This window comes from Strix uralensis, chromosome 7 (genome assembly GCF_047716275.1).
Source record: "Strix uralensis isolate ZFMK-TIS-50842 chromosome 7, bStrUra1, whole genome shotgun sequence".
Classification (NCBI taxonomy): Eukaryota; Metazoa; Chordata; class Aves; order Strigiformes; family Strigidae; genus Strix; species Strix uralensis.
Window position 1 is genome coordinate 11,977,557 of NC_133978.1, and position 25,888 is coordinate 12,003,444.

The 25,888-nt window shown below is 42.8% G+C and overlaps 1 protein-coding gene and 2 long non-coding RNA genes across 3 annotated transcripts; 2 read left to right on the plus strand and 1 right to left on the minus strand.

The window, feature by feature from the left end:
* The first annotated feature begins 5,288 nt into the window (after positions 1 to 5,288).
* On the plus strand, positions 5,289 to 8,477 carry ADIRF (adipogenesis regulatory factor). Its single transcript, XM_074873982.1, has 3 exons — positions 5,289 to 5,356; positions 7,006 to 7,068; positions 7,909 to 8,477. The coding sequence occupies exons 1-3, from the start codon at positions 5,293 to 5,295 to the stop codon at positions 8,013 to 8,015; spliced, it is 234 nt and encodes a 77-aa protein (XP_074730083.1). The 5' UTR covers positions 5,289 to 5,292; the 3' UTR covers positions 8,016 to 8,477.
* An 11,171-nt stretch (positions 8,478 to 19,648) lies between these two features.
* Positions 19,649 to 23,088, plus strand: LOC141945805 (uncharacterized). The gene is made up of 3 exons (XR_012629614.1): positions 19,649 to 19,799; positions 22,690 to 22,752; positions 22,907 to 23,088. It is a non-coding gene; the product is annotated as an uncharacterized LOC141945805 (long non-coding RNA).
* Positions 20,078 to 22,683, minus strand: LOC141945806 (uncharacterized). The gene is made up of 2 exons (XR_012629615.1): positions 21,592 to 22,683; positions 20,078 to 20,286 (listed from the first exon to the last, which is right to left on the minus strand). It is a non-coding gene; the product is annotated as an uncharacterized LOC141945806 (long non-coding RNA).
* Positions 23,089 to 25,888: the final 2,800 nt, after the last annotated feature.

Below are 25,888 nucleotides of genomic sequence, written 5' to 3' on the forward strand. Positions count from 1 at the left end.
TTACTATATAAAACTGCAGTTAAGCTTTATTAGAAGTGATTTGTTTTGGTACAGTTTGTAGCCTTTGAGAGCTCCCTCCCACAATTATACTTTAGCCAAGGGCTAAAGGGCATGCAGGGCCTGGTTTCTCAAAGATGTTTGTCTGGGATGCAGAAGGGAAAGCAGTGTCTCTCTCCAGAATATCCCAACATGCATTCCACTAATTTAAATGTAAATCAGGTAGTAACGCACTTCCTAAAATACCACGTCATCCAAAAGTTCTATTTTTGTGTCTACATAGTGCATGTCCTAAAGCTGAACTCAGAGTACTTGGTTAAAAACTGAAGGGTGGTTTTTTTAATACCTTTCTCCATAAAACATATATAACCACATATTCTCCCCGCTTTGAGACTTTTTTTCTATATTGAAACATAACTTAGTTATTTTGTTTCATACATGCATTGAAACCCCCTATGAAGATACTCCATACTGTTGATAGCATACCAGAAAAAAACTCAGGCTAAAACTTAGAATGTCAGACAAAACCCTGCATGTGCAACTTCACCCAGCTCCATTAGCAGCGCAGTTTCCCTGTCAAGCTTTGGCACTGCTTTTATGCGTGGATTCCTGTGTGGGAAGGAAGCGAGCTCAGTAGCTCTGCTTCCCCGCCTTTCCTCTCCCGCTGAGCCCCAGGTGGGATGGGCAGCACGGCTGAGCACCAGAAGGGTAGAGCCACAGCGCTCCTTCCTCTCAATGTGTCTTGAAACAGATCCACAGCCCTCCCGTAGTCCTCACCCTCGGCTTACATCCCAGCTCACATCCTGGCTTTCCTAGCCACTCCTGGGATAGGACCAGTTATTTGTTTCCTTAGCCCTGTGCCAGTTCTTAAGGTGACAGGCAAACTTTTCTCATCTTTTTAACTCTTATAATTTGAAGACCAGGCAATTTTTTCCCCTAATACTCAAGCTGCAGGATATCATGAGACTCCACAAAAATCCCAGTATTTAAGCATGGTTTTAATCTTCAGTGTTCCAGAAGATAGCAGAAACTGGACACTTCACCTAGGCATTGCCTGAAGATTCAGAGACCAGAAGGTAAAGAAATTCACATATACTGGCCTTATTTTGATCTCATCAAATTAACCCTGTTTTCCCATTTTCATGTGTAAAACATGAGTTCTAGCTCTGATCGGTTACCTCTCATCCTCATCAGGTAATAAAAACAGAAGGGTTCCTGTTACTGATACATGAGATGGTGCTCAAAGATGCCATGGAAGAGGTGTGAAAGGAAGGGAAAGCAGGACAATTTCTGATTTCCCTGCAGTGCCTTAGATTTGACTCACAGCCATTTAGACTGCATGTTTAGGGTTGTAAACTAGCTCCAGAGCGAGCCGTGGCTCATGGAGCCCTCCTAGCAATTAAGGAATCAGTTTTGGGGTTTTTTTTCCAACTGAAAAGAAATAACCTACTGCTCGTCAAAGGCAACAGACTGAGAAGGAGCAGAATATGGAGGAAAAGCCTGAGGAACCAGGCATGGGAGAAGCATGTCAGTGAGACAAGCTGCCCACCAGAGGTGAGCAGACAGCACTGCTGGGGATCGTGACACTTTTCACATCTTGGTTCTGACCAAGAAGTGTCAGCGACACGCTCTGGCATTGCCAGGTGGAGTAACTTTTGGAATAGCCTGAAATTTCAGGGGCACCTTGGCACGTGGCTCTGCCCGCACACCATAGTGTACCTACCCCAGCTGGCGTTAACCAGGATTTCTGTCCACAGTCTCAGCAGATACCAAGAGCTGAATGGAGCAAAAGTCCAAACTAACTTTCCACCTGTAAGCGGTTTGAGTTGACCTTAGGACACACAATCAAAGACCAGGAAACCCATTTGGAAAGAGGTAATGCATGGGAAGAACAGGAGTAGAAACTGTAGATGTACTTAGAGGCTAGAGCTTTGGGTCAATACTGTGGAGACATCAGGAGAGCTTCATTAGCTTTCAAAATACTTTATAATATCCTGCCCCACCCCTATCTTTTCTTGTCATGAGACAACATGGTTGAGAACTGACAATGGTGAAATGAACAGTCCCACAATACTTGCCAGCCAGGTCCATCACGTGATGGTTAGATCTTCTCTGACAAGAGTGACAGACTATCAAAACACATACAAAAGAGTCAAAGCAAAGACTGGGATTCATGAGGAGGAACAGTTCTTGCAAAAGCTCATTTTTCACCCAGATGTTCAGGATAGCCTAACTCCTAGCAATCCGAAGACACAGCATTTCAGAGACTGCACATTTGAAAGCTGACTTGAAAATGTAGCCACAGGTGTCCCAGGGCAGCCACAAGTGTGTTGAACTCCAGCTGAAGTCACAGGAAAGGCTGGTGCCCTGCCATCCAGCTCATCATGAGCTCAAACACTTCCCATGACATTTGTAAGAGGCGCAGGGAAGCCCATCACAAATACTTGTGTGCACAGTTACACCTGGTATCAGGGGGTGTATGCAGTGAAATGTAAATCAGATAACCTATAGCTTGGACCAGGACAAAAATTAATTTAAAGCCATATGGTTAGTTTTCTTAGTTCATTGATTTATAATTAAAAATAAATTACTATTTTACTTTTACTATTCCTTAAACAGTCTGTCTCAGGAAAAGCTTTCAACAGTTTCTCTTGTGATATTGTTCTCCTTAGAGGTCAAGAGAAAGTTAAATTCTTTTGCGAAATAGGTTTTTAAAAAAGCCACGAATAGATCCAATCTACATTAGTAGTTTTAGTATTCATAACAGAACAAAGTGAAAACTCAGGGATAAATTGCTGTAAATTTCTAAGCAGATGAAATTCAAATCCTTATATTTGCTTTGGTCAATCATCCTTTTTATATCTGAGCACTCTAACCTATATCTAACATCAGTTCAAAATGCTTCAAGTTAGCTTTAAAAAAGTAATGTTAACTGACAAAGTGAATAAAGATGATGCAATACATTCCATTAATTTTCTGATGTGGTTTTGTAACTCTGCAAGCCACCTGATGCACAGACCATTTGTCCCATCATGTGGGACAAATACATACTATATCAAAGGTCTCTTTTCCTTTGGGATCACACCATGTCAGTTTGCCAAGCAAGTGTAATTTGCTTTCTTTGGGTTTTTTTTGCTTGGAATCCAGATAATGATATTAATGCTAGGGGTAAGATTACATTAGATGCTGCTATGCTGACAGTGGTGTAGGTTTAACTCATGAATTCATGCTACTTAATGTTTTGAGCAGGAGGTAAAACAAGCAGTGTCACAGATCAGACACCCATATTGAGTCTAAAGTGCTGAACAAAGATTTCCACTTGCAAGAATAACAGTTGGAGCTTGGGTAATCTAGGTAGGTGTCAGGGCAGAATTAGAGAGCAACATTTACCTGAATGGTTAAGGAGTCTCTAAAATATTGCTATAATGTGGTGCATATTTAATGCTTGGTGTAAGTGTGCATCAATTCTAAATGTTCTCCAAAACCCTGTTCTCCCTCGCAGGCAGACTACCCCAGCCAGTGTCAGTGGGGCCCTTGAGCTGAAAATCCAGTAGTAGAGAAGAGCTGGGAGGGCAGCTGGAAGGTATTTGCTGTTGGAGCCTGGACATGTCCTCTCTCAAGCCAAGACAAGCCGCCTGGTGTGTGCTGGAGAGCCTCTTCCTTGCTCTCACTAACACTCTGCACAAAGTTAATCAAGGCAGCAGCAATCTGGCTAAGGAAGCTGAGAACAGCTGAAATCTGCTTGTTTGTTATGGTTTTGTTGTTGCTAGGTTTTCAAGTTTGGACAAGAAAGATAAATAGGTCTATGTTGGTGGTTTTGTCCAAAAAATGCCAGATCCCCAAAATATTGGGTGTCTTTTATCTGAGATTTTGCAAATCCAATTAAGAAAAGCATCCCAAAAAAAAAACCAGCAAGGAATTGAAAAAGAGAGCTGATGTGAATTTATAAATAAAATGCTAATTGACCTGTTGAGGGAAAAAGAGAATTGCTGTTTGAAATAATAAATCAGTGGTGCCAGTGGTGCAAAAGTTTAAAAGAGCTCTCTGAAATGACAGGCTGAATAGAACCAGCCGAGGAATGCCTTTAACCTTGTTTTCTTCAACTCTTCCTCACTTGGGTACTAATGAAGTACTGAACTTATGAGCACTGTCACTTCCCACCCTAGTTTATCCATGGCATCTTGTTCTTGTGCCCATTTCTCAACAAAAAGGCTTTCCTCAGGAAGATGAATATGGGTATGAGTGTGAACATTTGAACCAAGGTGCTTTGTATGCTGGGAAATGGCGATGAGGAATCCAAGCCCCACAAAGCCAGCGAGACCTTTGGCCCCTGACTCTGCCAATAGTTTATTTGTACAAAGTTTCTTTGCACTGGGGATTGGTGGTAGAAAACAAAAATTCAAAAGGCTAGTGGAAACCTGTGAAATGCCAGAGATTAAAGTCTGAAACTTTAATTTATGTAGTGATGCTACGTAAGGAAAAGATTTTTAGCATTATTTCTGTGCCAACAAAATCTGTACTACAAAGTCACACTAGGAAAAGGTGTTTTCGTTTATTTGGCTTCTTTTTCTCCCTTCCCCTGAGAACTGCTAGTGCTGGCACTGGTTACCTCCCTAACCCAGGCAAGGCCTTCAGTGATGATGGGTTCTTGCAGTCCAGCTTGAACAGGCAACTGGAAAGATGACTAGATTTGTGGTTTCTTATAAAAATACACATAAATGACAACTTTCACCATCTAAGAGTAGCTGACAAGAAAAGGGGATTGTGAATAAAACTGCTAAAAACTGAAAGAAGTTTGGGCTAGTTTCTGTTCTCAGGAGGTTCAGCTGAGGGTTTAAAGGAAGGAGAAAGAGGCCAGCCCAGTGGGGATGAAAGCTGGCCATGCCCAAGCAGTGCTACTTCAGTAGTTTTCCAGAACTCTTTATAAAGTTCAGCTCAGTGGTTTTTCTCTGTCTGTGATGGTGGAACAGGTTTTTTTGTGGTTTTGATTTAAAAAAAAAAAAAAAACAAAACTAAACTTCTAAACAAAGACAGTGCGATGAAGCAGAAATCTCTACCCAGGCACACCCTCTCATTGGGGAGGGTAAATAAATAGCTTTTCTGTGTGCATTTTCAGCTCTCATTCCTCACATTCAAACTCCACCCATTGTACCAATCACCCCCAAAAGCATCAGCAGGTCTCCTGGCACAGGTATAAAACCAGGACAGGCCTGGACACCCCTCACATAGTGTGCTATCCACCTCCAGGTGTTTAATTTTATTGAAGCAGCGGAGTGTTAACAGGTGTCAGAAGTCATGATGTCGGGTAAAAACTTCCAGGGACTGAAGGAACAGGCTGAAGGTGCAGCAAAAGGTGCTGGTAAGAAAGATTAAATATTGTTATATACTGGGGGGGGCTTTGCTGCTACTTTCGCTCACAGAAACCACAATCTGAAGTTACACTATTAACTTCACCAGTTCAAGCAGGACACAGCCTCCCCTTTTCTTCTTCAGTTCCTGGGGGCCAAGGTCTAGCCATCACCTGGAGAAGGCCCCAGGCTGGGCACAGCTCTCTGCTCAACTCCCACCCACAGCTCCATTGGTGGCTGCTGAGGATTGTCTCACCTTTATCACCCCCCAAACAGGTCTTTAAACTTAGAGTTTTTAGAGCAGTGGAGACTTTTTAGTAGTAATCACCTGTTGTATTTAGCATTTACGTTGCTCAGGGTGGTATTTTCTTGTGCTCTGCAGTGGTTTTTAAATTGCTTGCTTTTTAAGAAGTTGGAGTTAACCTTTCATTAATGTTTGCTAATTGGCCTGACTATCAATGCCTTCTGGTAATAACTATATTGATTGCAATGGACTGTTTGTAATAAGTAGTACAAGTACGTTTCTGTTGTATTCTTCTCCAGCAGTGATCACCAGACTTTGCAGGGTTTAAAAGAACTGTGCACACATTTCTGTCATAGCTATGCTCATGTTGTAGGGCCAAGCACTGTATTATTATTAGCGCTGTGCATTCGAAACCAACTTTTCAATGCAAAGTATAATAGCTTTTCCTTTAAATGAAAAATTGTAATATCTGTATAGCTTATTCAAGCATTGTATAGTATACTCCTTACAGTGTTTGTGTGCAGCTCATTCCTAGCAGGGTATAATTTGTATCGGATACAGTCCTGGATTCTGATCCTGCAAACACTTTGTTGTATAGCTGAAATATGGGATTAACTTCACTGCTTTCGTCAGGGTTACAGAAAGTTTCCCCACACCTGGGAACAAAAGTGTAGTAGACCCTGAAACATGACTGCATGCCTTTCTGAAAAACAAAATAGTCCTTGCTGCATCCTGAATACATTCATGCCTTTGAGGAGTCACTTCTAGCAAAAGTGATAGGATGGCTGTCACTCTTTCATAAACTATTAGACATCTTACAATTATGTGGCATCTCACTTCTTTAATGCTTTATATTCTGGAGTTGATCTGTTATGTTTGTAGCTTCCACTCCTCTTCTTCTTCTATTTATATCTTGTTTGCAAAGTCACGCTTTTCCTGTCCTGCTCTGTTTAATGAGTTTGCTTCCATTTTGGAACAGGCACCACTCCCAAACAGCCCGCACAGAAAATGCATGCTAAACGGCCAAGCTTCTCCAAGCAGAACAAGCTCAAAAATCAATAAAATCAAGTGTAGTGTAAAATAAGCAACTTTCAGCTAAATGTCATCATTTCAACTCACTGCTAATCTTTGCTTCTTTATCTCCTTTTTATTTTATCTTATCTGTCATCAATTTGCTCAGCTGACCGTAGGTGCTAGGTGAACGTTAATCTCATAGCAAGCTGCTCTGGCAACACACATAGTTCCCAGGGTGCCCACGAGTGAAGCACACAGCCTCAGCCTGCTCTGTTCCAGCCTTATCTCTTGCCAGGGCCATAACCTTCTGCGAACATGCAGAAAAGCCAATTGACATAGGGAATTCCTATAAGCATAAATATGAACAGCTGGAAATGATTTTTTTTTTGTCCTTAATTACAGAAAACACATTGGGACAGGTTACTCAGGATGCAGTCAACCAGATTACAGATGCAAGCCAGAAAGGTAGGAGCAATGATGTTCAAATCAAGAAGCAATGGAGCAGCTCAACACAAGCCAGCAGCGGGCAGCGCTCATTCCCCTCCATCCCACGAGTGTTCTCAGCTTGAAAGTCTGTGGTTTCAGTGACAGTTTTTGGCCTTTTATAAATCTCACGGGAAATGATTTCAGATCTGTTGCTTAGTAGCTCCAGCCATTTACTGGCAGACAATAGCTGACACTCCCCTGGCCACGCACAGCATTCAGATTTTGGCTTCCTTTTTAGAAAACTTGTGAGAACAGCGTGGAAACCTTGCTTTTCTTTCTTGAGGATTAAATAACCTTGTGATACATCTTTCTCCCCCCAGCTTGGAGGGCAGGGGTCTGTCCATGCCCAGCCCTACGCTGGCTCCCAGCACCTGCTGAGGCAGCAGCTGGGGTCAAACATTAATGATACCGCAGCTGGAAAGGTGCTGTCAGGAAAGTGTTAGTGTCTTGCTTCTGGGGATTTGGAACAAGTTAAGCTAAAAACTAAGCTCCATACTCACTTAATTTTAATACTTTTCTAAGAATAAGGGGAGAACTAGCAACTTAGGGGCCTAAAATATTTCATGAAAGCCAAAATGCATTGGCAATATCTCCTTAGAGCAGACACTCTCTACAGCTCCATGGATGTGATGAGAAGGGTGGGCTTGGGCACTTGTTGATGTTAGATGGGAAGGCAGAAGAACTGCCAAAATCTTTCTTAATGATATATCCCTATATTTCTATAGTCTAATAATTTTCACACCTCTCCCATCCATCATAAATATTAAACCATGTTGCATTTTTTCCAGCTTTCTGCTCATCTTTTTCCTTCTCTTGCAGCTATTGACAAGGCTTCCAAGATGGCACAAGATGGGGTAGAAAAAGCAACCGGACAAGCTGCAGAAGCAATGTCTGGCTTTGGGAAAAAATGTGGATTTAAGAAATGATGCTAATTTAAGCAAACAGTATTGCATGTAAAAAGCTCTCTTTGGTCTGCAATTCCCTACTCCTTTGTGTAGAAAAATGAAAGCGATAGCTGAATAATTTCTTTCTCTTCAAATGTAAAATTTTAAGGCAGAAGGGCCCCCTTATCCTTCACACAGGAAAAATACATCTTTTAGCACAACGGCTCGCAATCTTCAATACGGCTCATAAGGCTTCGGCAATGCTATTGCCCTACTCTTACAACAGCACAATGATTATTGCCACATTTGCTGAGTGTGTTTACAAAACCAGTGAAACTGTTCACACTCCAGGACACCAGTATGATGAAACTGAGTGTCCTTCCAGTAATCAAAAGTTAAACTAAGGTTATATTTCTTGTCAATTGTTTGTTTGTTCCCATCTGCTGTATTCTCAGATTAAAATAAATAAAAGGTATTGTAAGATTCCCACCACCTAGAAATATATCACCTTGTTGTGTACTCTCATTATTTTACTAGTGCTTTCGGTGAAGGATCACGCAATGTCTTGTAAATCTCTTTTGCTCTTTGATTCAAAACCCAGTGAGGTCAGTGATCATTCTGTAAGGGAGGTGAGTACTGAACCATTTTGCAGTTTGGCAGACAGACATACAGAAACGAACAGCGCCATACTGCAGAGGAGCCCTGTGGTCTCTGCGAGTGAATGGGAGTTGTGGTGTCCACTCCCCGTCCTTTCTCTTACGTGTCTGTTGCCTGTCTAAATTTCTTGTTACCATTGTCCACAACACACCTCCTGTTAAATCTCCTGGGGACAAAATTCAGACACTTTATCCCAATGCCCACTTGCAGCACTACCGCTAAGAACGACGGGTAGCCCTGATGTGAGGGACAGCAGCACGGGGTGCTGGGCTCACCTCCTTACTCACGCCTGAGCTGCAGGGTCTGCGCTGGCTCTTCGGGGCAGCTCAGACATGCTGCACAGCGGGTACCCGCTCACAGAGGTGGTGGTGCTCAGGGATGGAGCCAGTGCGAGAGAGGCAAGCGACAATCTTCTTGCCTCAGAGTTGGAAATATTTGTTTTAGATTGCTGCTTGCTGGGCAGTCAGAGGCTGCTGTAGCCAGACAGGGTGCCCGCTTAGTGCTGCCTCTGTCAACAGAAGGCACTAATACCCACTTGTTAACAGTAAGTGCTCTTGGTCTCTGGATGTTTCTCATTGCCAGGGAATATTTCCTTTCTTTTGTCTCTTTTTTTTTATTTTTTCCTCCTGGTTTGAAGCCTTACCAATCCAATTTCAGTAAAAAGGTAATCGGGGCCTTACGAAAGAAAACCAAAGAATAACCAAAAGCATCTGGATTTACTGTAATAGGGCCATCCAGGCCAGCTTGAGATACCATTGTCTCACACCTGTTGACCAAGGGCTGTGGTTCACCAGGGGTTTTTGGAAGCTGATCTTTGGGAATGCAGTCCCAGGAGAGACAGACTCCCCGCTGAACCCAAAGACCACTACGAGCTGCACAAGGACTGCATGGACTGAAAAGCCTTTAGAGGATCCTATAAGTAATAGACCATCTGTGAGTAAACATATTCCAGGGCTTTGCACAGTGTCCCAATGCAATGTTCACTGTTATTTAAAGCTTTAAAAGCCTAAATATTTACCCAAGTACAAGCTCACAGAAAAAATGTTAGACTATTGCACCCTCAGTTACTGGGCAACCCTCAATAGTACTCAATTATTTAGTGCTTTCCATGGTTACCTCCCTGGTGGTAAAATCTTCAGAGAATGAGTCCTTTAGGCTTGGTGTTTCAGACACCAGTGCTGCATCTGTGGGGTGATAGGGGTCCATACACCAGTCTCCATCACACCTCTTTTTTTTTATGCAAACTATTTCTTAGTTCATATTACCAAGAAAAAAAATAAAAATGAACAACTGTTGGTTTTTTGCCAGTAAAACCTGTTATCCCCTTACATGGCTGGTTCTATTCCTGCTGCTTTGTGCATGGAGAACACAGTCCTGACTCCTGGTGTGCAGTTTTTATGTTCCCTTCTTCCAGTTGCAGGTGACATCTTCAGTGTAACTACACCGGTTGTCGCTGCTCACTGCTCTGGCCCAGTGTTGACAGCAGCACTGGCAGGGCAGGGATGGGACTGCCTGGCTGGAGGGAGGGACTGCTGGAGGTCGGCCACTGAGTCAAGAGGAGAAGCGCCTTTCTCCATCTGGCCGTGGAGCACCAGGAGGCAGTTCCCAATGCCCAGTCCCTGGCACAGGGATGTGACACAGAACCCTTGCTGCTTCAGAGCCTGGAGCCTGGTCAGAGTATTTCACATCTTTTGTCCTGAGGGCAGAGGCTGTGCCACAGGCACTCGTGAGTCTGAGTCACTTGCTGGCAACTGGTTCTAGGTCTGAACTTCAGTGCTTTGCTCCACAAATAAGGTCATTGCCTTACTCACAGTGCTCTTTGGCCTTAGAGCACTTGGGGCTGTCCCTCCCTCATGCATTGTACAGGGAGCCCTGCCCCAACCCAGGACTGGGCCTTCCCATCCCATCTAAAGATGTTGTGTAAAAGCAAAATGGACATCCTTAATGCTCCTACCAGCTCATGGGCCACCAGCCCTAGAGACACGTGAAGTTATCCAACACCTGAGTTCTCAAATTTCCTAAAATTTGCTTCTTGGGTGTGCCCGCAGCTGCCTGAGCAGTGAAATGCTGAGCAAGGGGATTCATGTCCCAGCCTGGCCAGGCTGCCCAGTGCAATCACCACCTGCCCCGTGCCCCACTCCAATGCCCTGGAGACCTTCCCAGGGCAGCTGGGGGGGACAAGCAGATGTCCCATCTCCCCTTTGCAGCTCAGCAGGGCAGGGACTCAGGGAGTACAGGTTTTACCAGACTGCTTGAAATCCACCTTCAGCTCCTTCCTTTGCCCAAGAAAACATGAATCCTCATCTCAGGTGAATGCTTTCATTAATGGTCTATGGGTTATTGAGAATCCAGGCTTTCTGAAACCTGTCTTTGCAGCTGTAGTTTCTCATCATGTGGCAAAATACAAAAGTGATTTTTTTTTTTTTTTGTAAATCTCTGCCAGGTCTCCTGCACTCTGGTGCCCTTTACCAGGTTCCTGTTCAGTTTCCAGCCCCAACTGAGCCCAGCCCATGTCCCCGTGCAGCACTGATGGGCTCTGGGCCAGGCTGGGCTCTGCAGCCCCCACATCACTGGGGCCAACAGTCTCAAAGAGATTTGCATGAGCTGTTTTCACTTTGCTCATAAGCCTTGCCTTAATAGATGCTTCTCCTGCTTTGTGTGAGCACCTCAGCTACTGCTAGTACCATGGTGGCACACATGCACACACACAACTGATGTTGTTTAGTTTCTCTTTTGCCTTCAGATAGGAAATTACCAGGAATTTCATGCAAAGAAACCCTTTTTATGCTTAGCTCCTTGTTCCTATTTAGTAAGTTCTGGTTTGGGTTTTTTTTTTCCTTTCTTTACAGCTCCCAGACCTAGCGCAGGCACCCATGAGCATTTCTAGTCCTACTGGTTAATTTTGAAAGCTGGGAGAGCAGAGCCTATGTAAAGGTAGACAGCAGAGAGCACAACTGTGGCGCACAGCAGGCTGAGCTGCTGCTTGTGCAGAAAGGCATGCTGTGGTAAACAGCAACCGAGCCCTTGGTAAAGACCTTCTTGCTGCTCTTCTTTTGGCCTTGGCACGAGCAGCCCCCCCAGGGTCTGCCATCATCAGCTCAGCCTGTCTCAGTTTCCCCCTGTGTCCTGCTCTCACACCTTGTTGCTTTAGCTGCCATTTCATTTCCTTTCCCGTACCTAACTTGGGCAGCATTTATGACACATGATCTCCTTTGTCCTTTAGTATTAACCCTCTGGCTCTTTCCTTCTTTTGCAAATCACCCTTTTAGCAGTTAATCGGGTTCTCACTTCCCCTGGGGCACATGCTGCTGTCTCCCCAACCCAGAGCCCACAGGCCACCCTTGGCCCTCCAGGGGCAGCCCCCATGGGGCTGGGGGCTGCTGCAGTGGGCTCTGCTGGCACAGCCGCAGCTGGGGGACCTGGGGCTGAGCGACAGGACATGGATGGGACATGGACAGGACACAGGCAGGACATGGGTGGCTGCTACAGGAGGCTGGCAGGTGCCAGGAAGGAGCCACAGACAAGGTGATGCTGGGGCTCGTGGAGTGCAAGTGCAGGAACAGCTGGCTAATTTGTGAGGCTACTGTAGAGAAACTGGTTGCCATGAGGTGGGGCAGCACAACTGTGAAAAGAAACTCACCTTCCTATACATAAAAATCAAGAAACCTAAAGATGAATAAGCTGTTGCTGAGTTGGATGCTGTTCTTTGTATGCCACCAATACACACTAGGGGTGAAGCTGCTGTGAAGGCTGCATGTTTTGCCTGTGTTATGCCATTTCTCCATGACCCGAAAAAATGTCAGATGACACCCCTCAGCCTCTCTCCTTCCCAAAGAGCAGCAGCAGCAGCAACAGGACAGGTGACTTAGGGAGCCTGAAGAAGCCAGGCCACCCTCTTCAATGTTTCCTTCATACTCCCAAGCAACCACAACTCCTGAATTAACAGTGTTGGAGGGTATATCCCAGCTCCTCCCTGGAGTCTCTGGTTATGAACAGATCTATTGTTCATGGTGTTGTCCAGCTCTTTTGTTGAGCTGCCAGCACTGTCTGCTCCCAGAGTCCATGGCAGCAGTGGGTTCACTGGGATTTGCTGCCCACAGGACAAATATGACCTTCCTTTCACATTCTAAATTAATCTCCTACCAATTGCACAGATTGCCTCTTCACCTGAAACCCCCCAAGGTCTGGCCAATAAGAGCCCTGCTGCAGGCAGGGCTGGGGCGGAGGGGCTCTTCCCTGAAACCTTCCTGCACCTGTGCTGGGGCTGCCCAGCTGTGCCCGGTCAGGGGCCAGGGAGGTCATAAAGGGGCTGTGGGAGGGGACCTGAGGGAGTTCCTGGCTGCAGATGTGTTGGGCAGGTAGGAGTGGGGCCTGTGAGCTTTGAGGGAGGAGGGCTGTTGGTGGCACACTGTGTCAATGGTGTGGTTGCTGTGGCTTTTCCTCCAGTGTTGTGATTTCTGACCTCCCGGGTGCTGTGTGGTGGTGGAATGTGACCCCCTGGAGAGGCTGTGATGGCTCCCGGTGGGCGCTGGTGTTCAGCCAGGCTGGGGCAGGAATGTCTTGCAGCCTGTGCTTGTGGTGAAGGACATCAGGTTTTTGTCTCTGCTCTCAAGCTCTGTGTGTTTGCCTGTGCTGGCTGGTGGCTGAGTTTAGGAAGTGTACGTGCTTGTGCCTTGGCAGCTTTAATCTGTGTTTTCAGCAAGCTGCCCTGGCATTCTTGCATTATGCAGCCCTGGGCCTTGGCTGCAGAATCGGCCAGGCGTGGCGGGGAGCAAGGTGCAGGGGCATGTCGGGTGCACAGAGGTGAGCCCTGAGGAGGTGGTGGGAGCTGAGGCCCTGCTCTTATTAACCTAGTGCACTAACAAGGAAAGTCCATGGGGATGTGTCACTGTGCTGGGGGTGGCTGAGGGAGCTGAGGCGAGGAGAAGTCATAGCAGCGGCAGCACAGAGGGGCAGTTGGTGTCACAGAAAGATACAGTGCTACGCACCTGCACTGCCTGTGCTTACGTGAAGTTAGGAAATGCAGTTACTGAGAGGTGTGCTGCTGCATGAAGGATGGCAAAAGCTATGGCACTGAGTGCAATCTAATGTCAGTTTAAATGCATATGTGATGAAAATCCTAGTGCCTGCCTGTGGTCTGTCTTTTACACTAGAAAACTGTGGTCTTTTACACTAGAAAACTGTGGTCTTTTACACTAGAAAACTGTGGTCTTTTACACTAGAAAACTGTGGTCTTTTACACTAGAAAACTGTGGTCTTTTACACTAGAAAACTGTGGTCTTTTACACTAGAAAACTGTGGTCTTTTACACTAGAAAACTGTGGTCTTTTACACTAGAAAACTGTGGTCTTTTACACTAGAAAACTGTGGTCTTTTACACTAGAAAACTGTGGTCTTTTACACTAGAAAACTGTGGTCTTTTACACTAGAAAACTGTGGTCTTTTACACTAGAAAACTGTGGTCTTTTACACTAGAAAACTGTGGTCTTTTACACTAGAAAACTGTGGTCTTTTACACTAGAAAACTGTGGTCTTTTACACTAGAAAACTGTGGTCTTTTACACTAGAAAACTGTGGTCTTTTACACTAGAAAACTGTGGTCTTTTACACTAGAAAACTGTGGTCTTTTACACTAGAAAACTGTGGTCTTTTACACTAGAAAACTGTGGTCTTTTACACTAGAAAACTGTGGTCTTTTACACTAGAAAACTGTGGTCTTTTACACTAGAAAACTGTGGTCTTTTACACTAGAAAACTGTGGTCTTTTACACTAGAAAACTGTGGTCTTTTACACTAGAAAACTGTGGTCTTTTACACTAGAAAACTGTGGTCTTTTACACTAGAAAACTGTGGTCTTTTACACTAGAAAACTGTGGTCTTTTACACTAGAAAACTGTGGTCTTTTACACTAGAAAACTGTGGTCTTTTACACTAGAAAACTGTGGTCTTTTACACTAGAAAACTGTGGTCTTTTACACTAGAAAACTGTGGTCTTTTACACTAGAAAACTGTGGTCTTTTACACTAGAAAACTGTGGTCTTTTACACTAGAAAACTGTGGTCTTTTACACTAGAAAACTGTGGTCTTTTACACTAGAAAACTGTGGTCTTTTACACTAGAAAACTGTGGTCTTTTACACTAGAAAACTGTGGTCTTTTACACTAGAAAACTGTGGTCTTTTACACTAGAAAACTGTGGTCTTTTACACTAGAAAACTGTGGTCTTTTACACTAGAAAACTGTGGTCTTTTACACTAGAAAACTGTGGTCTTTTACACTAGAAAACTGTGGTCTTTTACACTAGAAAACTGTGGTCTTTTACACTAGAAAACTGTGGTCTTTTACACTAGAAAACTGTGGTCTTTTACACTAGAAAACTGTGGTCTTTTACACTAGAAAACTGTGGTCTTTTACACTAGAAAACTGTGGTCTTTTACACTAGAAAACTGTGGTCTTTTACACTAGAAAACTGTGGTCTTTTACACTAGAAAACTGTGGTCTTTTACACTAGAAAACTGTGGTCTTTTACACTAGAAAACTGTGGTCTTTTACACTAGAAAACTGTGGTCTTTTACACTAGAAAACTGTGGTCTTTTACACTAGAAAACTGTGGTCTTTTACACTAGAAAACTGTGGTCTTTTACACTAGAAAACTGTGGTCTTTTACACTAGAAAACTGTGGTCTTTTACACTAGAAAACTGTGGTCTTTTACACTAGAAAACTGTGGTCTTTTACACTAGAAAACTGTGGTCTTTTACACTAGAAAACTGTGGTCTTTTACACTAGAAAACTGTGGTCTTTTACACTAGAAAACTGTGGTCTTTTACACTAGAAAACTGTGGTCTTTTACACTAGAAAACTGTGGTCTTTTACACTAGAAAACTGTGGTCTTTTACACTAGAAAACTGTGGTCTTTTACACTAGAAAACTGTGGTCTTTTACACTAGAAAACTGTGGTCTTTTACACTAGAAAACTGTGGTCTTTTACACTAGAAAACTGTGGTCTTTTACACTAGAAAACTGTGGTCTTTTACACTAGAAAACTGTGGTCTTTTACACTAGAAAACTGTGGTCTTTTACACTAGAAAACTGTGGTCTTTTACACTAGAAAACTGTGGTCTTTTACACTAGAAAACTGTGGTCTTTTACACTAGAAAACTGTGGTCTTTTACACTAGAAAACTGTGGTCTTTTACACTAGAAAACTGTGGTCTTTTACACTAGAAAACTGTGGTCTTTTACACTAGAAAACTGTGGTCTTTTACACTAGAAAACTGTGGTCTTTTACACTAGAAAACTGTGGTCTTTTACACTAGAAAACTGTGGTCTTTTACACTAGAAAACTGTGGTCTTTTACACTAGAAAACTGTGGTCTTTTACACTAGAAAACTGTGGTCTTTTACACTAGAAAACTGTGGTCTTTTACACTAGAAAACTGTGGTCTTTTACACTAGAAAACTGTGGTCTTTTACACTAGAAAACTGTGGTCTTTTACACTAGAAAACCGTGGTCTTTTACACTAGAAAACCGTGGTCTTTTACACTAGAAAACCGTGGTCTTTTACACTAGAAAACCGTGGTCTTTTACACTAGAAAACCGTGGTCTTTTACACTAGAAAACCGTGGTCTTTTACACTAGAAAACCGTGGTCTTTTACACTAGAAAACCGTGGTCTTTTACACTAGAAAACTGTGGTCTTTTACACTAGAAAACTGTGGTCTTTTACACTAGAAAACTGTGGTCTTTTACACTAGAAAACTGTGGTCTTTTACACTAGAAAACTGTGGTCTTTTACACTAGAAAACTGTGGTCTTTTACACTAGAAAACTGTGGTCTTTTACACTAGAAAACTGTGGTCTTTTACACTAGAAAACTGTGGTCTTTTACACTAGAAAACTGTGGTCTTTTACACTAGAAAACTGTGGTCTTTTACACTAGAAAACTGTGGTCTTTTACACTAGAAAACTGTGGTCTTTTACACTAGAAAACTGTGGTCTTTTACACTAGAAAACTGTGGTCTTTTACACTAGAAAACTGTGGTCTTTTACACTAGAAAACTGTGGTCTTTTACACTAGAAAACTGTGGTCTTTTACACTAGAAAACTGTGGTCTTTTACACTAGAAAACTGTGGTCTTTTACACTAGAAAACTGTGGTCTTTTACACTAGAAAACTGTGGTCTTTTACACTAGAAAACTGTGGTCTTTTACACTAGAAAACTGTGGTCTTTTACACTAGAAAACTGTGGTCTTTTACACTAGAAAACTGTGGTCTTTTACACTAGAAAACTGTGGTCTTTTACACTAGAAAACTGTGGTCTTTTACACTAGAAAACTGTGGTCTTTTACACTAGAAAACTGTGGTCTTTTACACTAGAAAACTGTGGTCTTTTACACTAGAAAACTGTGGTCTTTTACACTAGAAAACTGTGGTCTTTTACACTAGAAAACTGTGGTCTTTTACACTAGAAAACTGTGGTCTTTTACACTAGAAAACTGTGGTCTTTTACACTAGAAAACTGTGGTCTTTTACACTAGAAAACTGTGGTCTTTTACACTAGAAAACTGTGGTCTTTTACACTAGAAAACTGTGGTCTTTTACACTAGAAAACTGTGGTCTTTTACACTAGAAAACTGTGGTCTTTTACACTAGAAAACTGTGGTCTTTTACACTAGAAAACTGTGGTCTTTTACACTAGAAAACTGTGGTCTTTTACACTAGAAAACTGTGGTCTTTTACACTAGAAAACTGTGGTCTTTTACACTAGAAAACTGTGGTCTTTTACACTAGAAAACTGTGGTCTTTTACACTAGAAAACTGTGGTCTTTTACACTAGAAAACTGTGGTCTTTTACACTAGAAAACTGTGGTCTTTTACACTGCTGTATGTTTTTACCCCTGTGAGGCAAACATCACCTTCTCCTGTTTGTAGGGACTGTTGCAATGGCACGTAATCTCTCTGATGTTACAATTCAATATGTACCTGCAGTGTGTTGCTGTAATATAATTAGGATCGTTCTTTAATTTTATTTCTACACTCATGTTCATTGGGAAGTCAAACCATCAGTGCTGGTGCTGTACCAATCTACTCTTGTGGAAGTTGCTCATGAGCTAGTGATGATACAGCTTTTCAAAAAAAGAGTTGTGTTTGCAGTGCTGGACCATGGGAGAGAAGGAACTGTATTTCACTTTTCAATTAGGATAGGATGAAGAGGGGTGTATCTAATGTTTCATGACAATGTAAACAGTCACCTTGCCAAATGCACAAACCTGTTGCTGACTCTGAGTCTTGCTGTCTTCGCACATCTCTCCCTGTCAGTAACTCGGGCAGCAGCAGCAGAGCAGGACTAGGAAATTGCTGTTTCCTGCAAGCAAGGCCAGCCATGGGTAATTGAGGATGTGACAGGGAACAATGGGTACATTTTACCACTTGGCTGCTGTGCAATGAATTTCCATGGGTCAAATGCTCCTCTGAGTTATCTGAAATATTTTGGGTTTTTTTCTGCATTATAGGTCAGTTCTGAACTTTGTCAATACCCCTTGACTTGATGTCAAGGAAAACATTTATCTAAAACCATTGTTTCTCCTTCTGTCTTTTGTGAGCATGCTCTGGTAGAATTTGCTTTCAGATATGGTGAGTAATCCTTACCCTGCTGTCAGAAGATAAAATGAGGCAGAGAAGCCCCTCCTCTCCCCCAGAAAACCCTCCATATCATATTTAACTGACATAAAGTAGGACTTTGTGATCAGTAAGAAACTGCAAAGCTTGGAAGAAAACAGAACTTCTGCTGTAATGCTGGAAGGGACATTGTAGAGGAACTGTTGTTCATGAAGTGATATGCCAGGGCTCAAGAGAGGCATTCTTAGAGCCTGCTGTGGCAGATCAGTTTGAATAAGCCCCTTGTTCTGAGGTAGGTTACACTTTTTCCCCCCTTTTCAGCAACAATCATTTGATCAAGTGAAAGCTCCTGTCCACTGTGTGAAAGGGTGCAATAGTAGCTCTGCTAGAAAGCAGGTGATCCCAGAAAAAAAGTAAGCCTACTTGTTTGGGGAGAGAGCAGCTCCTGGCTGGCTGGATGGCATGTAGGTTTCCTGTGAGAGGACCTTGGATGGTGTGGGGACTGTGTGCATGGCGGTCTGCCTCCCGCTGTCCTGCCATGCTACATGTGGGCTGGCTCTGGCTTGGGGAACTAGGTGGCAGCTTCAGCGTTCTGTCACTCAGAGCAGGTGGTGTGACCCTGGCGTTGCAGCTCAGTGCTGCCTGGCCCCTGGTGAGGGCAGGCAGAGGCTGCAGGGCTGCATCCCGCTGGCCCTTGCCTGATGCTCAAGGTTCTGGAGGCTGCACTTCATCCTGTGAGTGTTTGCTGTGGGGACAGAGGGGAAGGACACAAAACTCTGCTCTTCACTCTCCTGAGCCAGGCATTGGAAACAAGGGGTTAAAATATTAATTATGACACACCACCAAATTATTAGCTTCGTCTAACACAATAAAGATTTCATCAGATACTTTAAAAAGCAGGGTTAGCTCCTCCCATTTCTTTTTATAACTATGAGTTTTAAGTCCCACTAGGGAGAAAAAAAATGTGGGCAAGCATCATCTGAAACTGGATACTTTTCTATGTAAGGCTTTGAAATGCCAAAGTTGATTTAAGCAATTCTTCAGCTGAGTGTTTTGCCATGCAATGTTTTTCTGCCTGGTTCACAACAGGCTGTGCCTGCCTGTATCTCCCCCTGCGGCACAGGCTCGGGAGCCTTTGGTCGGGACAGCTGTGGCACGCACGCTGTTTACCAACTCCTCAATAGGGAAAAACAAAGGTTTCATTCCTGGGCTATGGAAAACTTCTGCTGATTAATCCACACCCTCTCTCTGGGGAGGAAAACATAATAAACACTAATGTCTCTTCACCCTTTTATGCCTTGTATATTAATCACCCAACAAGAGCTCATGGCTTTTCCCTGTTCCAGTTTGCATTTGCCCTGTAACTACTGGGAGGAGTCCTGCTTTGTCTATAAAAAGGCTGTACTTTGCCAAACACTGTAACAGAACCGAATTTAGGGATTCACTCACCCATCTTCTGCGGTGAGAGAGGAGCGAGTGCAGCCATGTTCGGGATGGGGAAGAAGCTTGCTGAGGAAGCCACACAACAAGCTGAAAGCGCTGCACAGGTGGCAGGTAAATACAAATTGCTGCTTTTCCTCCTCCTGTGTTTTTGGTGTTAAAAATGTGCCCTGCTCCTACCCCTGCAGCTGGGAGCAAACCTGTCTCTTGGGCATGAATTCTATAGATGCTGTCCTCAGGGGTGTGGGTTGGTATGTCCTGTAATTGCCAAACCCTCTAACACTATAGTAAATGAAGGATTGATATTAACTACTGGTTTCCCACAATTTCTCACACTGGCTTTTACTTTGTGGATGTCGTGATGATGTACTGAAGAGAGGACGGCAGAAAGCTGAGAGGGGAGGCAAGGCTTTTTATTTAAGGCTTTGTTTACCAACATGAACAGCCATGATAAATAGGAGTTTTGTAGTAGTGTGGTGGATAATTTCCTGAAGCTCAGAGGTCTTTGATCTGCTTGGTGCTGCACACGTGTGTAGTTAAGCCAGCTCTGCTCTGCTGTCAGTGCTCCAGCCCTGCTGGTATTGCAGCTGCTCCCCCTCCCCTGAAAGCACAAGTGCAGTTGCAGTGGCTGAGGGCACCTGAGTTGTGTTTACTCCTGCAGAGAGGCATGCTGAGTTGGCCCTGAACTTAAATAACATAACACTTAGATGAGCCATTGTTAGTAAAGCTTTAACACAGAGATCCGCATTGGTGCAATTCCCAAAATGTTTGTGCTTAGTATAATATATGAGCAGTGGGACTGTTTCATGTTTCTTTAGATGACATTTAGGTAAGCTCTCGGAACCAGATATTTTTGTCTGCGAGTTCAAATACAGTAGAAATACTACTTGCAGGTTATGTGTCCAGTGAAGCAAGCTACTTATTTACCATCTATCCCTGGTTCAGTTTGCTCGGAAGATGAAAGATGCGTGATCCCACACCCACTGCACCCTTTTCCAAAGAATTTGGGTTCATGCTTAAATCAACTATTTTCATGCTGAAGCATAAAAGAGAAACACCAGGATGTGGGCAAGTCAGGGGTAACCATCAATTTTTGTTTTCAAATGAAGATTTCTTTCTGCTTTTGCTGTACAGCAAGCCCTAGAAATGCATATTTTGTGGAGGTTTTTTGATGTTCCCAACTTTTTTAACATTGGGGAAACATCTACTGTGCTGGAAGACTGATATGGGTGTTTTAGAAGTGGTATTTGTTATCTTGAGGGAGCTGAGTAATAATCTTAATGTTCAGCTGATTGAACTGAGTGTTTAGGAGTCAACAAACTCTAAGAGCAAAGTTTTTAATTAGTAGCAGCAGTCATTCCCCTTCTGACCCAAGCACTTGAAGCTGTGCCAGTTCTTCAGATACCAGCAGTGTAAGCCCTTTGCCTGAACCCTGCACATATCTTCCCAGCAAGTCCTGAGCTGCAGCATAGCTCTTCCAGCTGGAGTTGGATCCTGGAAAAATAGTCCCAGGCACTGGCCTGACTTTGGCCACTTACTTCTGTGCCATCAGCATGTACCTTGATGATGGGCAGTAAATACACAGCATGTGATGCTGAACTTGTGTCATGTTACTGTCAGTACCACACCAACTCCTGGAAGTATTAGAGAGATACCCTCTAAATCCCCATTTAAATGGAAATAGAAGGGAACTTTATGCCAGTTTTTAAACTAAAACAAGACTGTCCAGCTGGTGGTTCTGCAATTATTAATTACCTTGGCATTAAACTACTACTGCTGTGTCTGCATGTGCCCTGAATGCACAGTCCCATGAGCCATTATTAAGTGCATAGTGGCACAACAGGGCTTTGCAAGTATCTAAAATTAGCATCTACCCTATGGTTCCTGAAAGGAGCCATGAACTCACCTGTGACCCAAGATGGCTACAGGAAGCATTTTCCTCAGCTGCACCTTACGAGCAGTGAACATCACTCATGTTAAGAAACTGCAGCAAAAGATGATGCATAACAACAATTAGCACACCTTTTAAGCTGTAGAAAGTGTCCTACAAACCCAAGGCGAAATAGGCCACTATTTCACAAGTGAAACAGATTTTATGAGACACTTAATGAAACAACTGCTGTTGAAGAGCCATTCAATCCAAGCCTGGAAACCTTTGAAGTTTTAGACACTCCCAGTCCACTTAAATGTCCATCCTGGGACCAGCACTTCTGCCTCATGCAATGTCCATGAATCTGGCTTGCATAGTCAGCCCCCCCTTCAGTGTCTGCTGTGCAGAACACATCAATGCTTTTTAGAAGGTAGTATTTGGAGCTAGGGGGAATAAAACAAATACAGGTTCAACTGAAGGCTATTTGACCCAAACTTTTACCTGATTCTTGTGAGCAAGGTTTCCTTGATCATAGCTGTTGGAGGCTGATCATCCAAATCTTTATTACTATTTTCTTAGCTGCAGTTTCTCCAATTTAAGGCAATACCTTCTCCTATTCTTCATGTCTCTAAGTTTCCTTTATTGAACATTTTCATGCCTTTAAAACTAGTCTGGTGTCTTGTAGAATAAAATTTTCTCTGTCACTAAGTTTTGATGTGCTCCTCTTACAGCATGCTGCTTCAGACAGCAAGCATCAAGCTTTATGCAGTTGGTGAGAGAATCTTTACCAACCAAACTGCCCAAGCCTGCTCTCTGCAGATCCTACCCAGGCACAGTAAAAGGAAGGTTTTGTTGTACCTGAAGCTGTTACTAGGGTTTGTTTCCTAACACCATTAGATGACACATTGTAATATCCATAATCTTCATTTGTACCAAGGCACACGGATAATGTGGGGAACTACAGCCAGACTCCTAACAGCATCTCTCCCACTAGATCAGGGTGCCCATCCTTATGGAATAATTGTTTATTTTCTAGCACTGAAACATTTAGGGAACCTTTCCAAAATGTGATTACTGAATTTAGGGGAAGGGTAAAGACTGCTTAATTGACACTTCTTTTTCTCCTAAATCCAGCAAACACAGTGGGCCAGACTGTGCAGCAAGCAGTGGAACAAGCTAAGGATGCTGGTCAGAAAGGTATGGTAATATTTCTGTTTATTTCAACACTGTCATGTCAGTGAAATCCCAGATAGGTCCCCCAACCCTGCCTTGCTCCTTCTCCCACACCTGGTGTGAAAGGGGAAGGTATTGCACTGATGCTACAGTTACCTTTGTTTTTCTGTTTTAAAAGCTCTTGATGAAGTCTACAAAGTTGCTGAAACCAGTGAAAAAGCTGTAAAAAATGTAGCGAACCAAGCAACTTCATGGGGCAAAAGCTTTGGACAATGAAGATAAAAATGTATCACCACTGAAATTTTTGTAAACAAGTTTCTACTACATGTACTCTTAAATAAAGAAAACAATTATCCTCTACCTGGCTTTCATGTATTCCTTAGGAATCTTTTGGTTAGATATTAAAAAAATTTACAACCACTGGTCTAGAAAGACTGGATTACTTCACAGAGCAGACAGCTAGAGCTGTGCTGTGCTATTAATGCAAACAAACACTGACTGTTTTTTATGAGGTAAGGGATGGCTTAAAGTGGGCACAGTGTACAGTCTAGGACTTGAGAGCTGGTCTCTCCCATTTTGTCAGAGTGTAAGTCGTGATTGTGTGTGAGTCTCACAAGCTGAGCAGCCCACAGCCATTTCAAGACAAGCTGAACACCTGTGTGCTTGTACTTCTGGTCTTATCTGTAAAATTACAATTATCTACTGTGCTGATGAAGACTTAAGTGTGTTTAAAGTATATGCAACCACTGTACAACAGCACAGTGATACTCAAACTAATGAGAACAGCAGAATGATGTGTTACTGCCAGCAGAGCACTTCGCTTGCCGTGAACTCTTTAACACTGCCTGAGCTGGATCATTGGTACAACTTGAACAGCTCTGCACAGGGAAGTATTGATGAGTAACACAGCACATAGTATGGCAATAGAGTCATTTACCACATTTGTAGGACCTCTGTCAAACAGACAGAGGGACAGTAATCAAGCAGGAGCTGAAAGAATGAGAACTGAGCAAGTCTAGGCTATTGAAAAAAAACCCAAACAAAATCAACAGAACAAGAAAAAAAACAAATAACAAGAGAAACACCCAGTGTGCACATAAACTTAGAATGAGATCTTAGAATGTGATACTACAGTCTCACCAATTACTAACAGAGTAATATAGAGTTCACTTACTTGGCATCTTGAAATCACAGCAAGAATTACCATTGCTGCAACACTTCCTCCTGATGGTTATAGTTGCCATCAATGAAAACAGGCATAGTGCTGAGTTCTTTACTGGCATGAAAAAATGATTGTTCTACTTGCTCTTCTGTATAATAGAGATATTTTGCATTTAGTATGTTGCAGGCAGCATGTAACCCTGAATACTCTAGTCATCTTTATGAAATTCATGTGGAACTTCAGAGTACTTACTGAGATGCTATTCAACACAAACTATCTACATAATCACTTAACGTTGCATAAGAGATTACAAACACCTACTATGGTAAGGATGTACCTCTAGGTAGTAGGTACAGAGCAGTTTCAAATCTGTGTTCAAATCTAACTTCAGGTACTGACTGGCTTCCTGCTGAACATCCTAGCCAGTTTCCTGATGAATGGCTTGTGGCCTGTAAGTGATACAAGCAGTAAAAATATTGTTAGCTGGAAGACAAAACTTGTGTGGGAGGGTATGTATATGTAAGGAGGGAAGCATTCCCTAAGAAGTTTGGTCTGACACCTAATTGAAGTTACAGCTGTAGTGAAAAATCCCCAGTGTTTGTAATGTACACCCCAGAGAGCAATTGCTTTCTTCAACTGTGGCTAGAGAAAGGCTGGAGAAGCTTTGCACCCAAGCCTCCAAAACCATGTTAACTCACAATAACTGGGTGAAATTTTACTACTTTTGTCTCACTGTCACTGTTGCCAGGTCTTGAGGTAGGTAGGTGCTTGAAAATGTGATATGGAATGTGCAATTTCTTAACTGTCTGATCCCCTTAGGACTGAGCTCAATAGCGCTCAGCACCAGTGTAGCCTTAATATACAAGAGCATTTCAGAGCAGGCTATTACAAAAAGTCTGGATTCACTGATGCAGTTTGGTTCTTGTGTTTAGCTGCAAGCAAAGGGCAAATCAGCTGACATGCTATAATCTTAAATCAGACCGCAAGCATCAGTCTCTTCAAGAATCTCAGCTCTTTGAAAGTACCATTTCAAGTTCATGCCAGCCCTTGGATATGCTCAGATTCATGTCTTATGGGTCTCCAACACTGGCTCCATTAAGATGATGTCAGTAACCATTGCAATCAAGTTGGATGAGGAGAAATACAGTCAACATTAAGGGTTCATCTCTGGGTTTGGTAAAATCATGTCAGGTGGTAGGTCTGCTTTCTTTCAAGATGTCCTGGGAAAAGAAGTGTTAATATATGGGTGTACAAGAACATAAGATGCTAATGAATAGAGGAATTCAGGCACTGTCAGCTTTTCGCCTCTTTTTCCTTCAAAGTGGGTAGGAAGTAGAAGATATTCGTTAGCTATCTAGACCAGCTTTCCATATGCTCCAACACTGAAAGGGTCCCATTTTACAAGTTTGCACAGCCAAACTAAAGGTGCTTTACTAGTTGGAGAGGAGAGGAAATGAGGAGGGAAGGGAGGGACAACAAAAGTAAATTAGCCAAGTCTTTTCACTGCTACTGCACTTTGCTTTCAACAACTTTGCTGTCAGATAATGCAACATGGCTTTTAAGATTCTTTCTCTTCTCAATACTACAACTATTTGTGAGTTTTTAGCCTCCAAGTTTTGGTGGAAGTAGGTTACAATTTGTCAGAATTGTTAAAATCTTAGTTTCATTTTACTTTCTATCTAATCATTGTTTACATAAAAACTGGACTGAAAAATATGATCCAAGATACAGATCTTGTGTTTAGAGATCCACACCTTGATCATAGTTCTCATTTTTTAAAAAATAAATGCAAGTATATATATATACACTGTACTTAGGTGATCTGTAGTACTTTTATAACTCTAGATATCAGCATATATGGTGAAGCCACTAATTAAATGCATCACACAGGTTTATTGCTCCATGCTAACTACTAGAATAGTTCTTCACACAAATAAGACAACACAGTAAAGGTCTGAAATGATTTACCAAATACATATCCACCTTCAAAATTCTTGC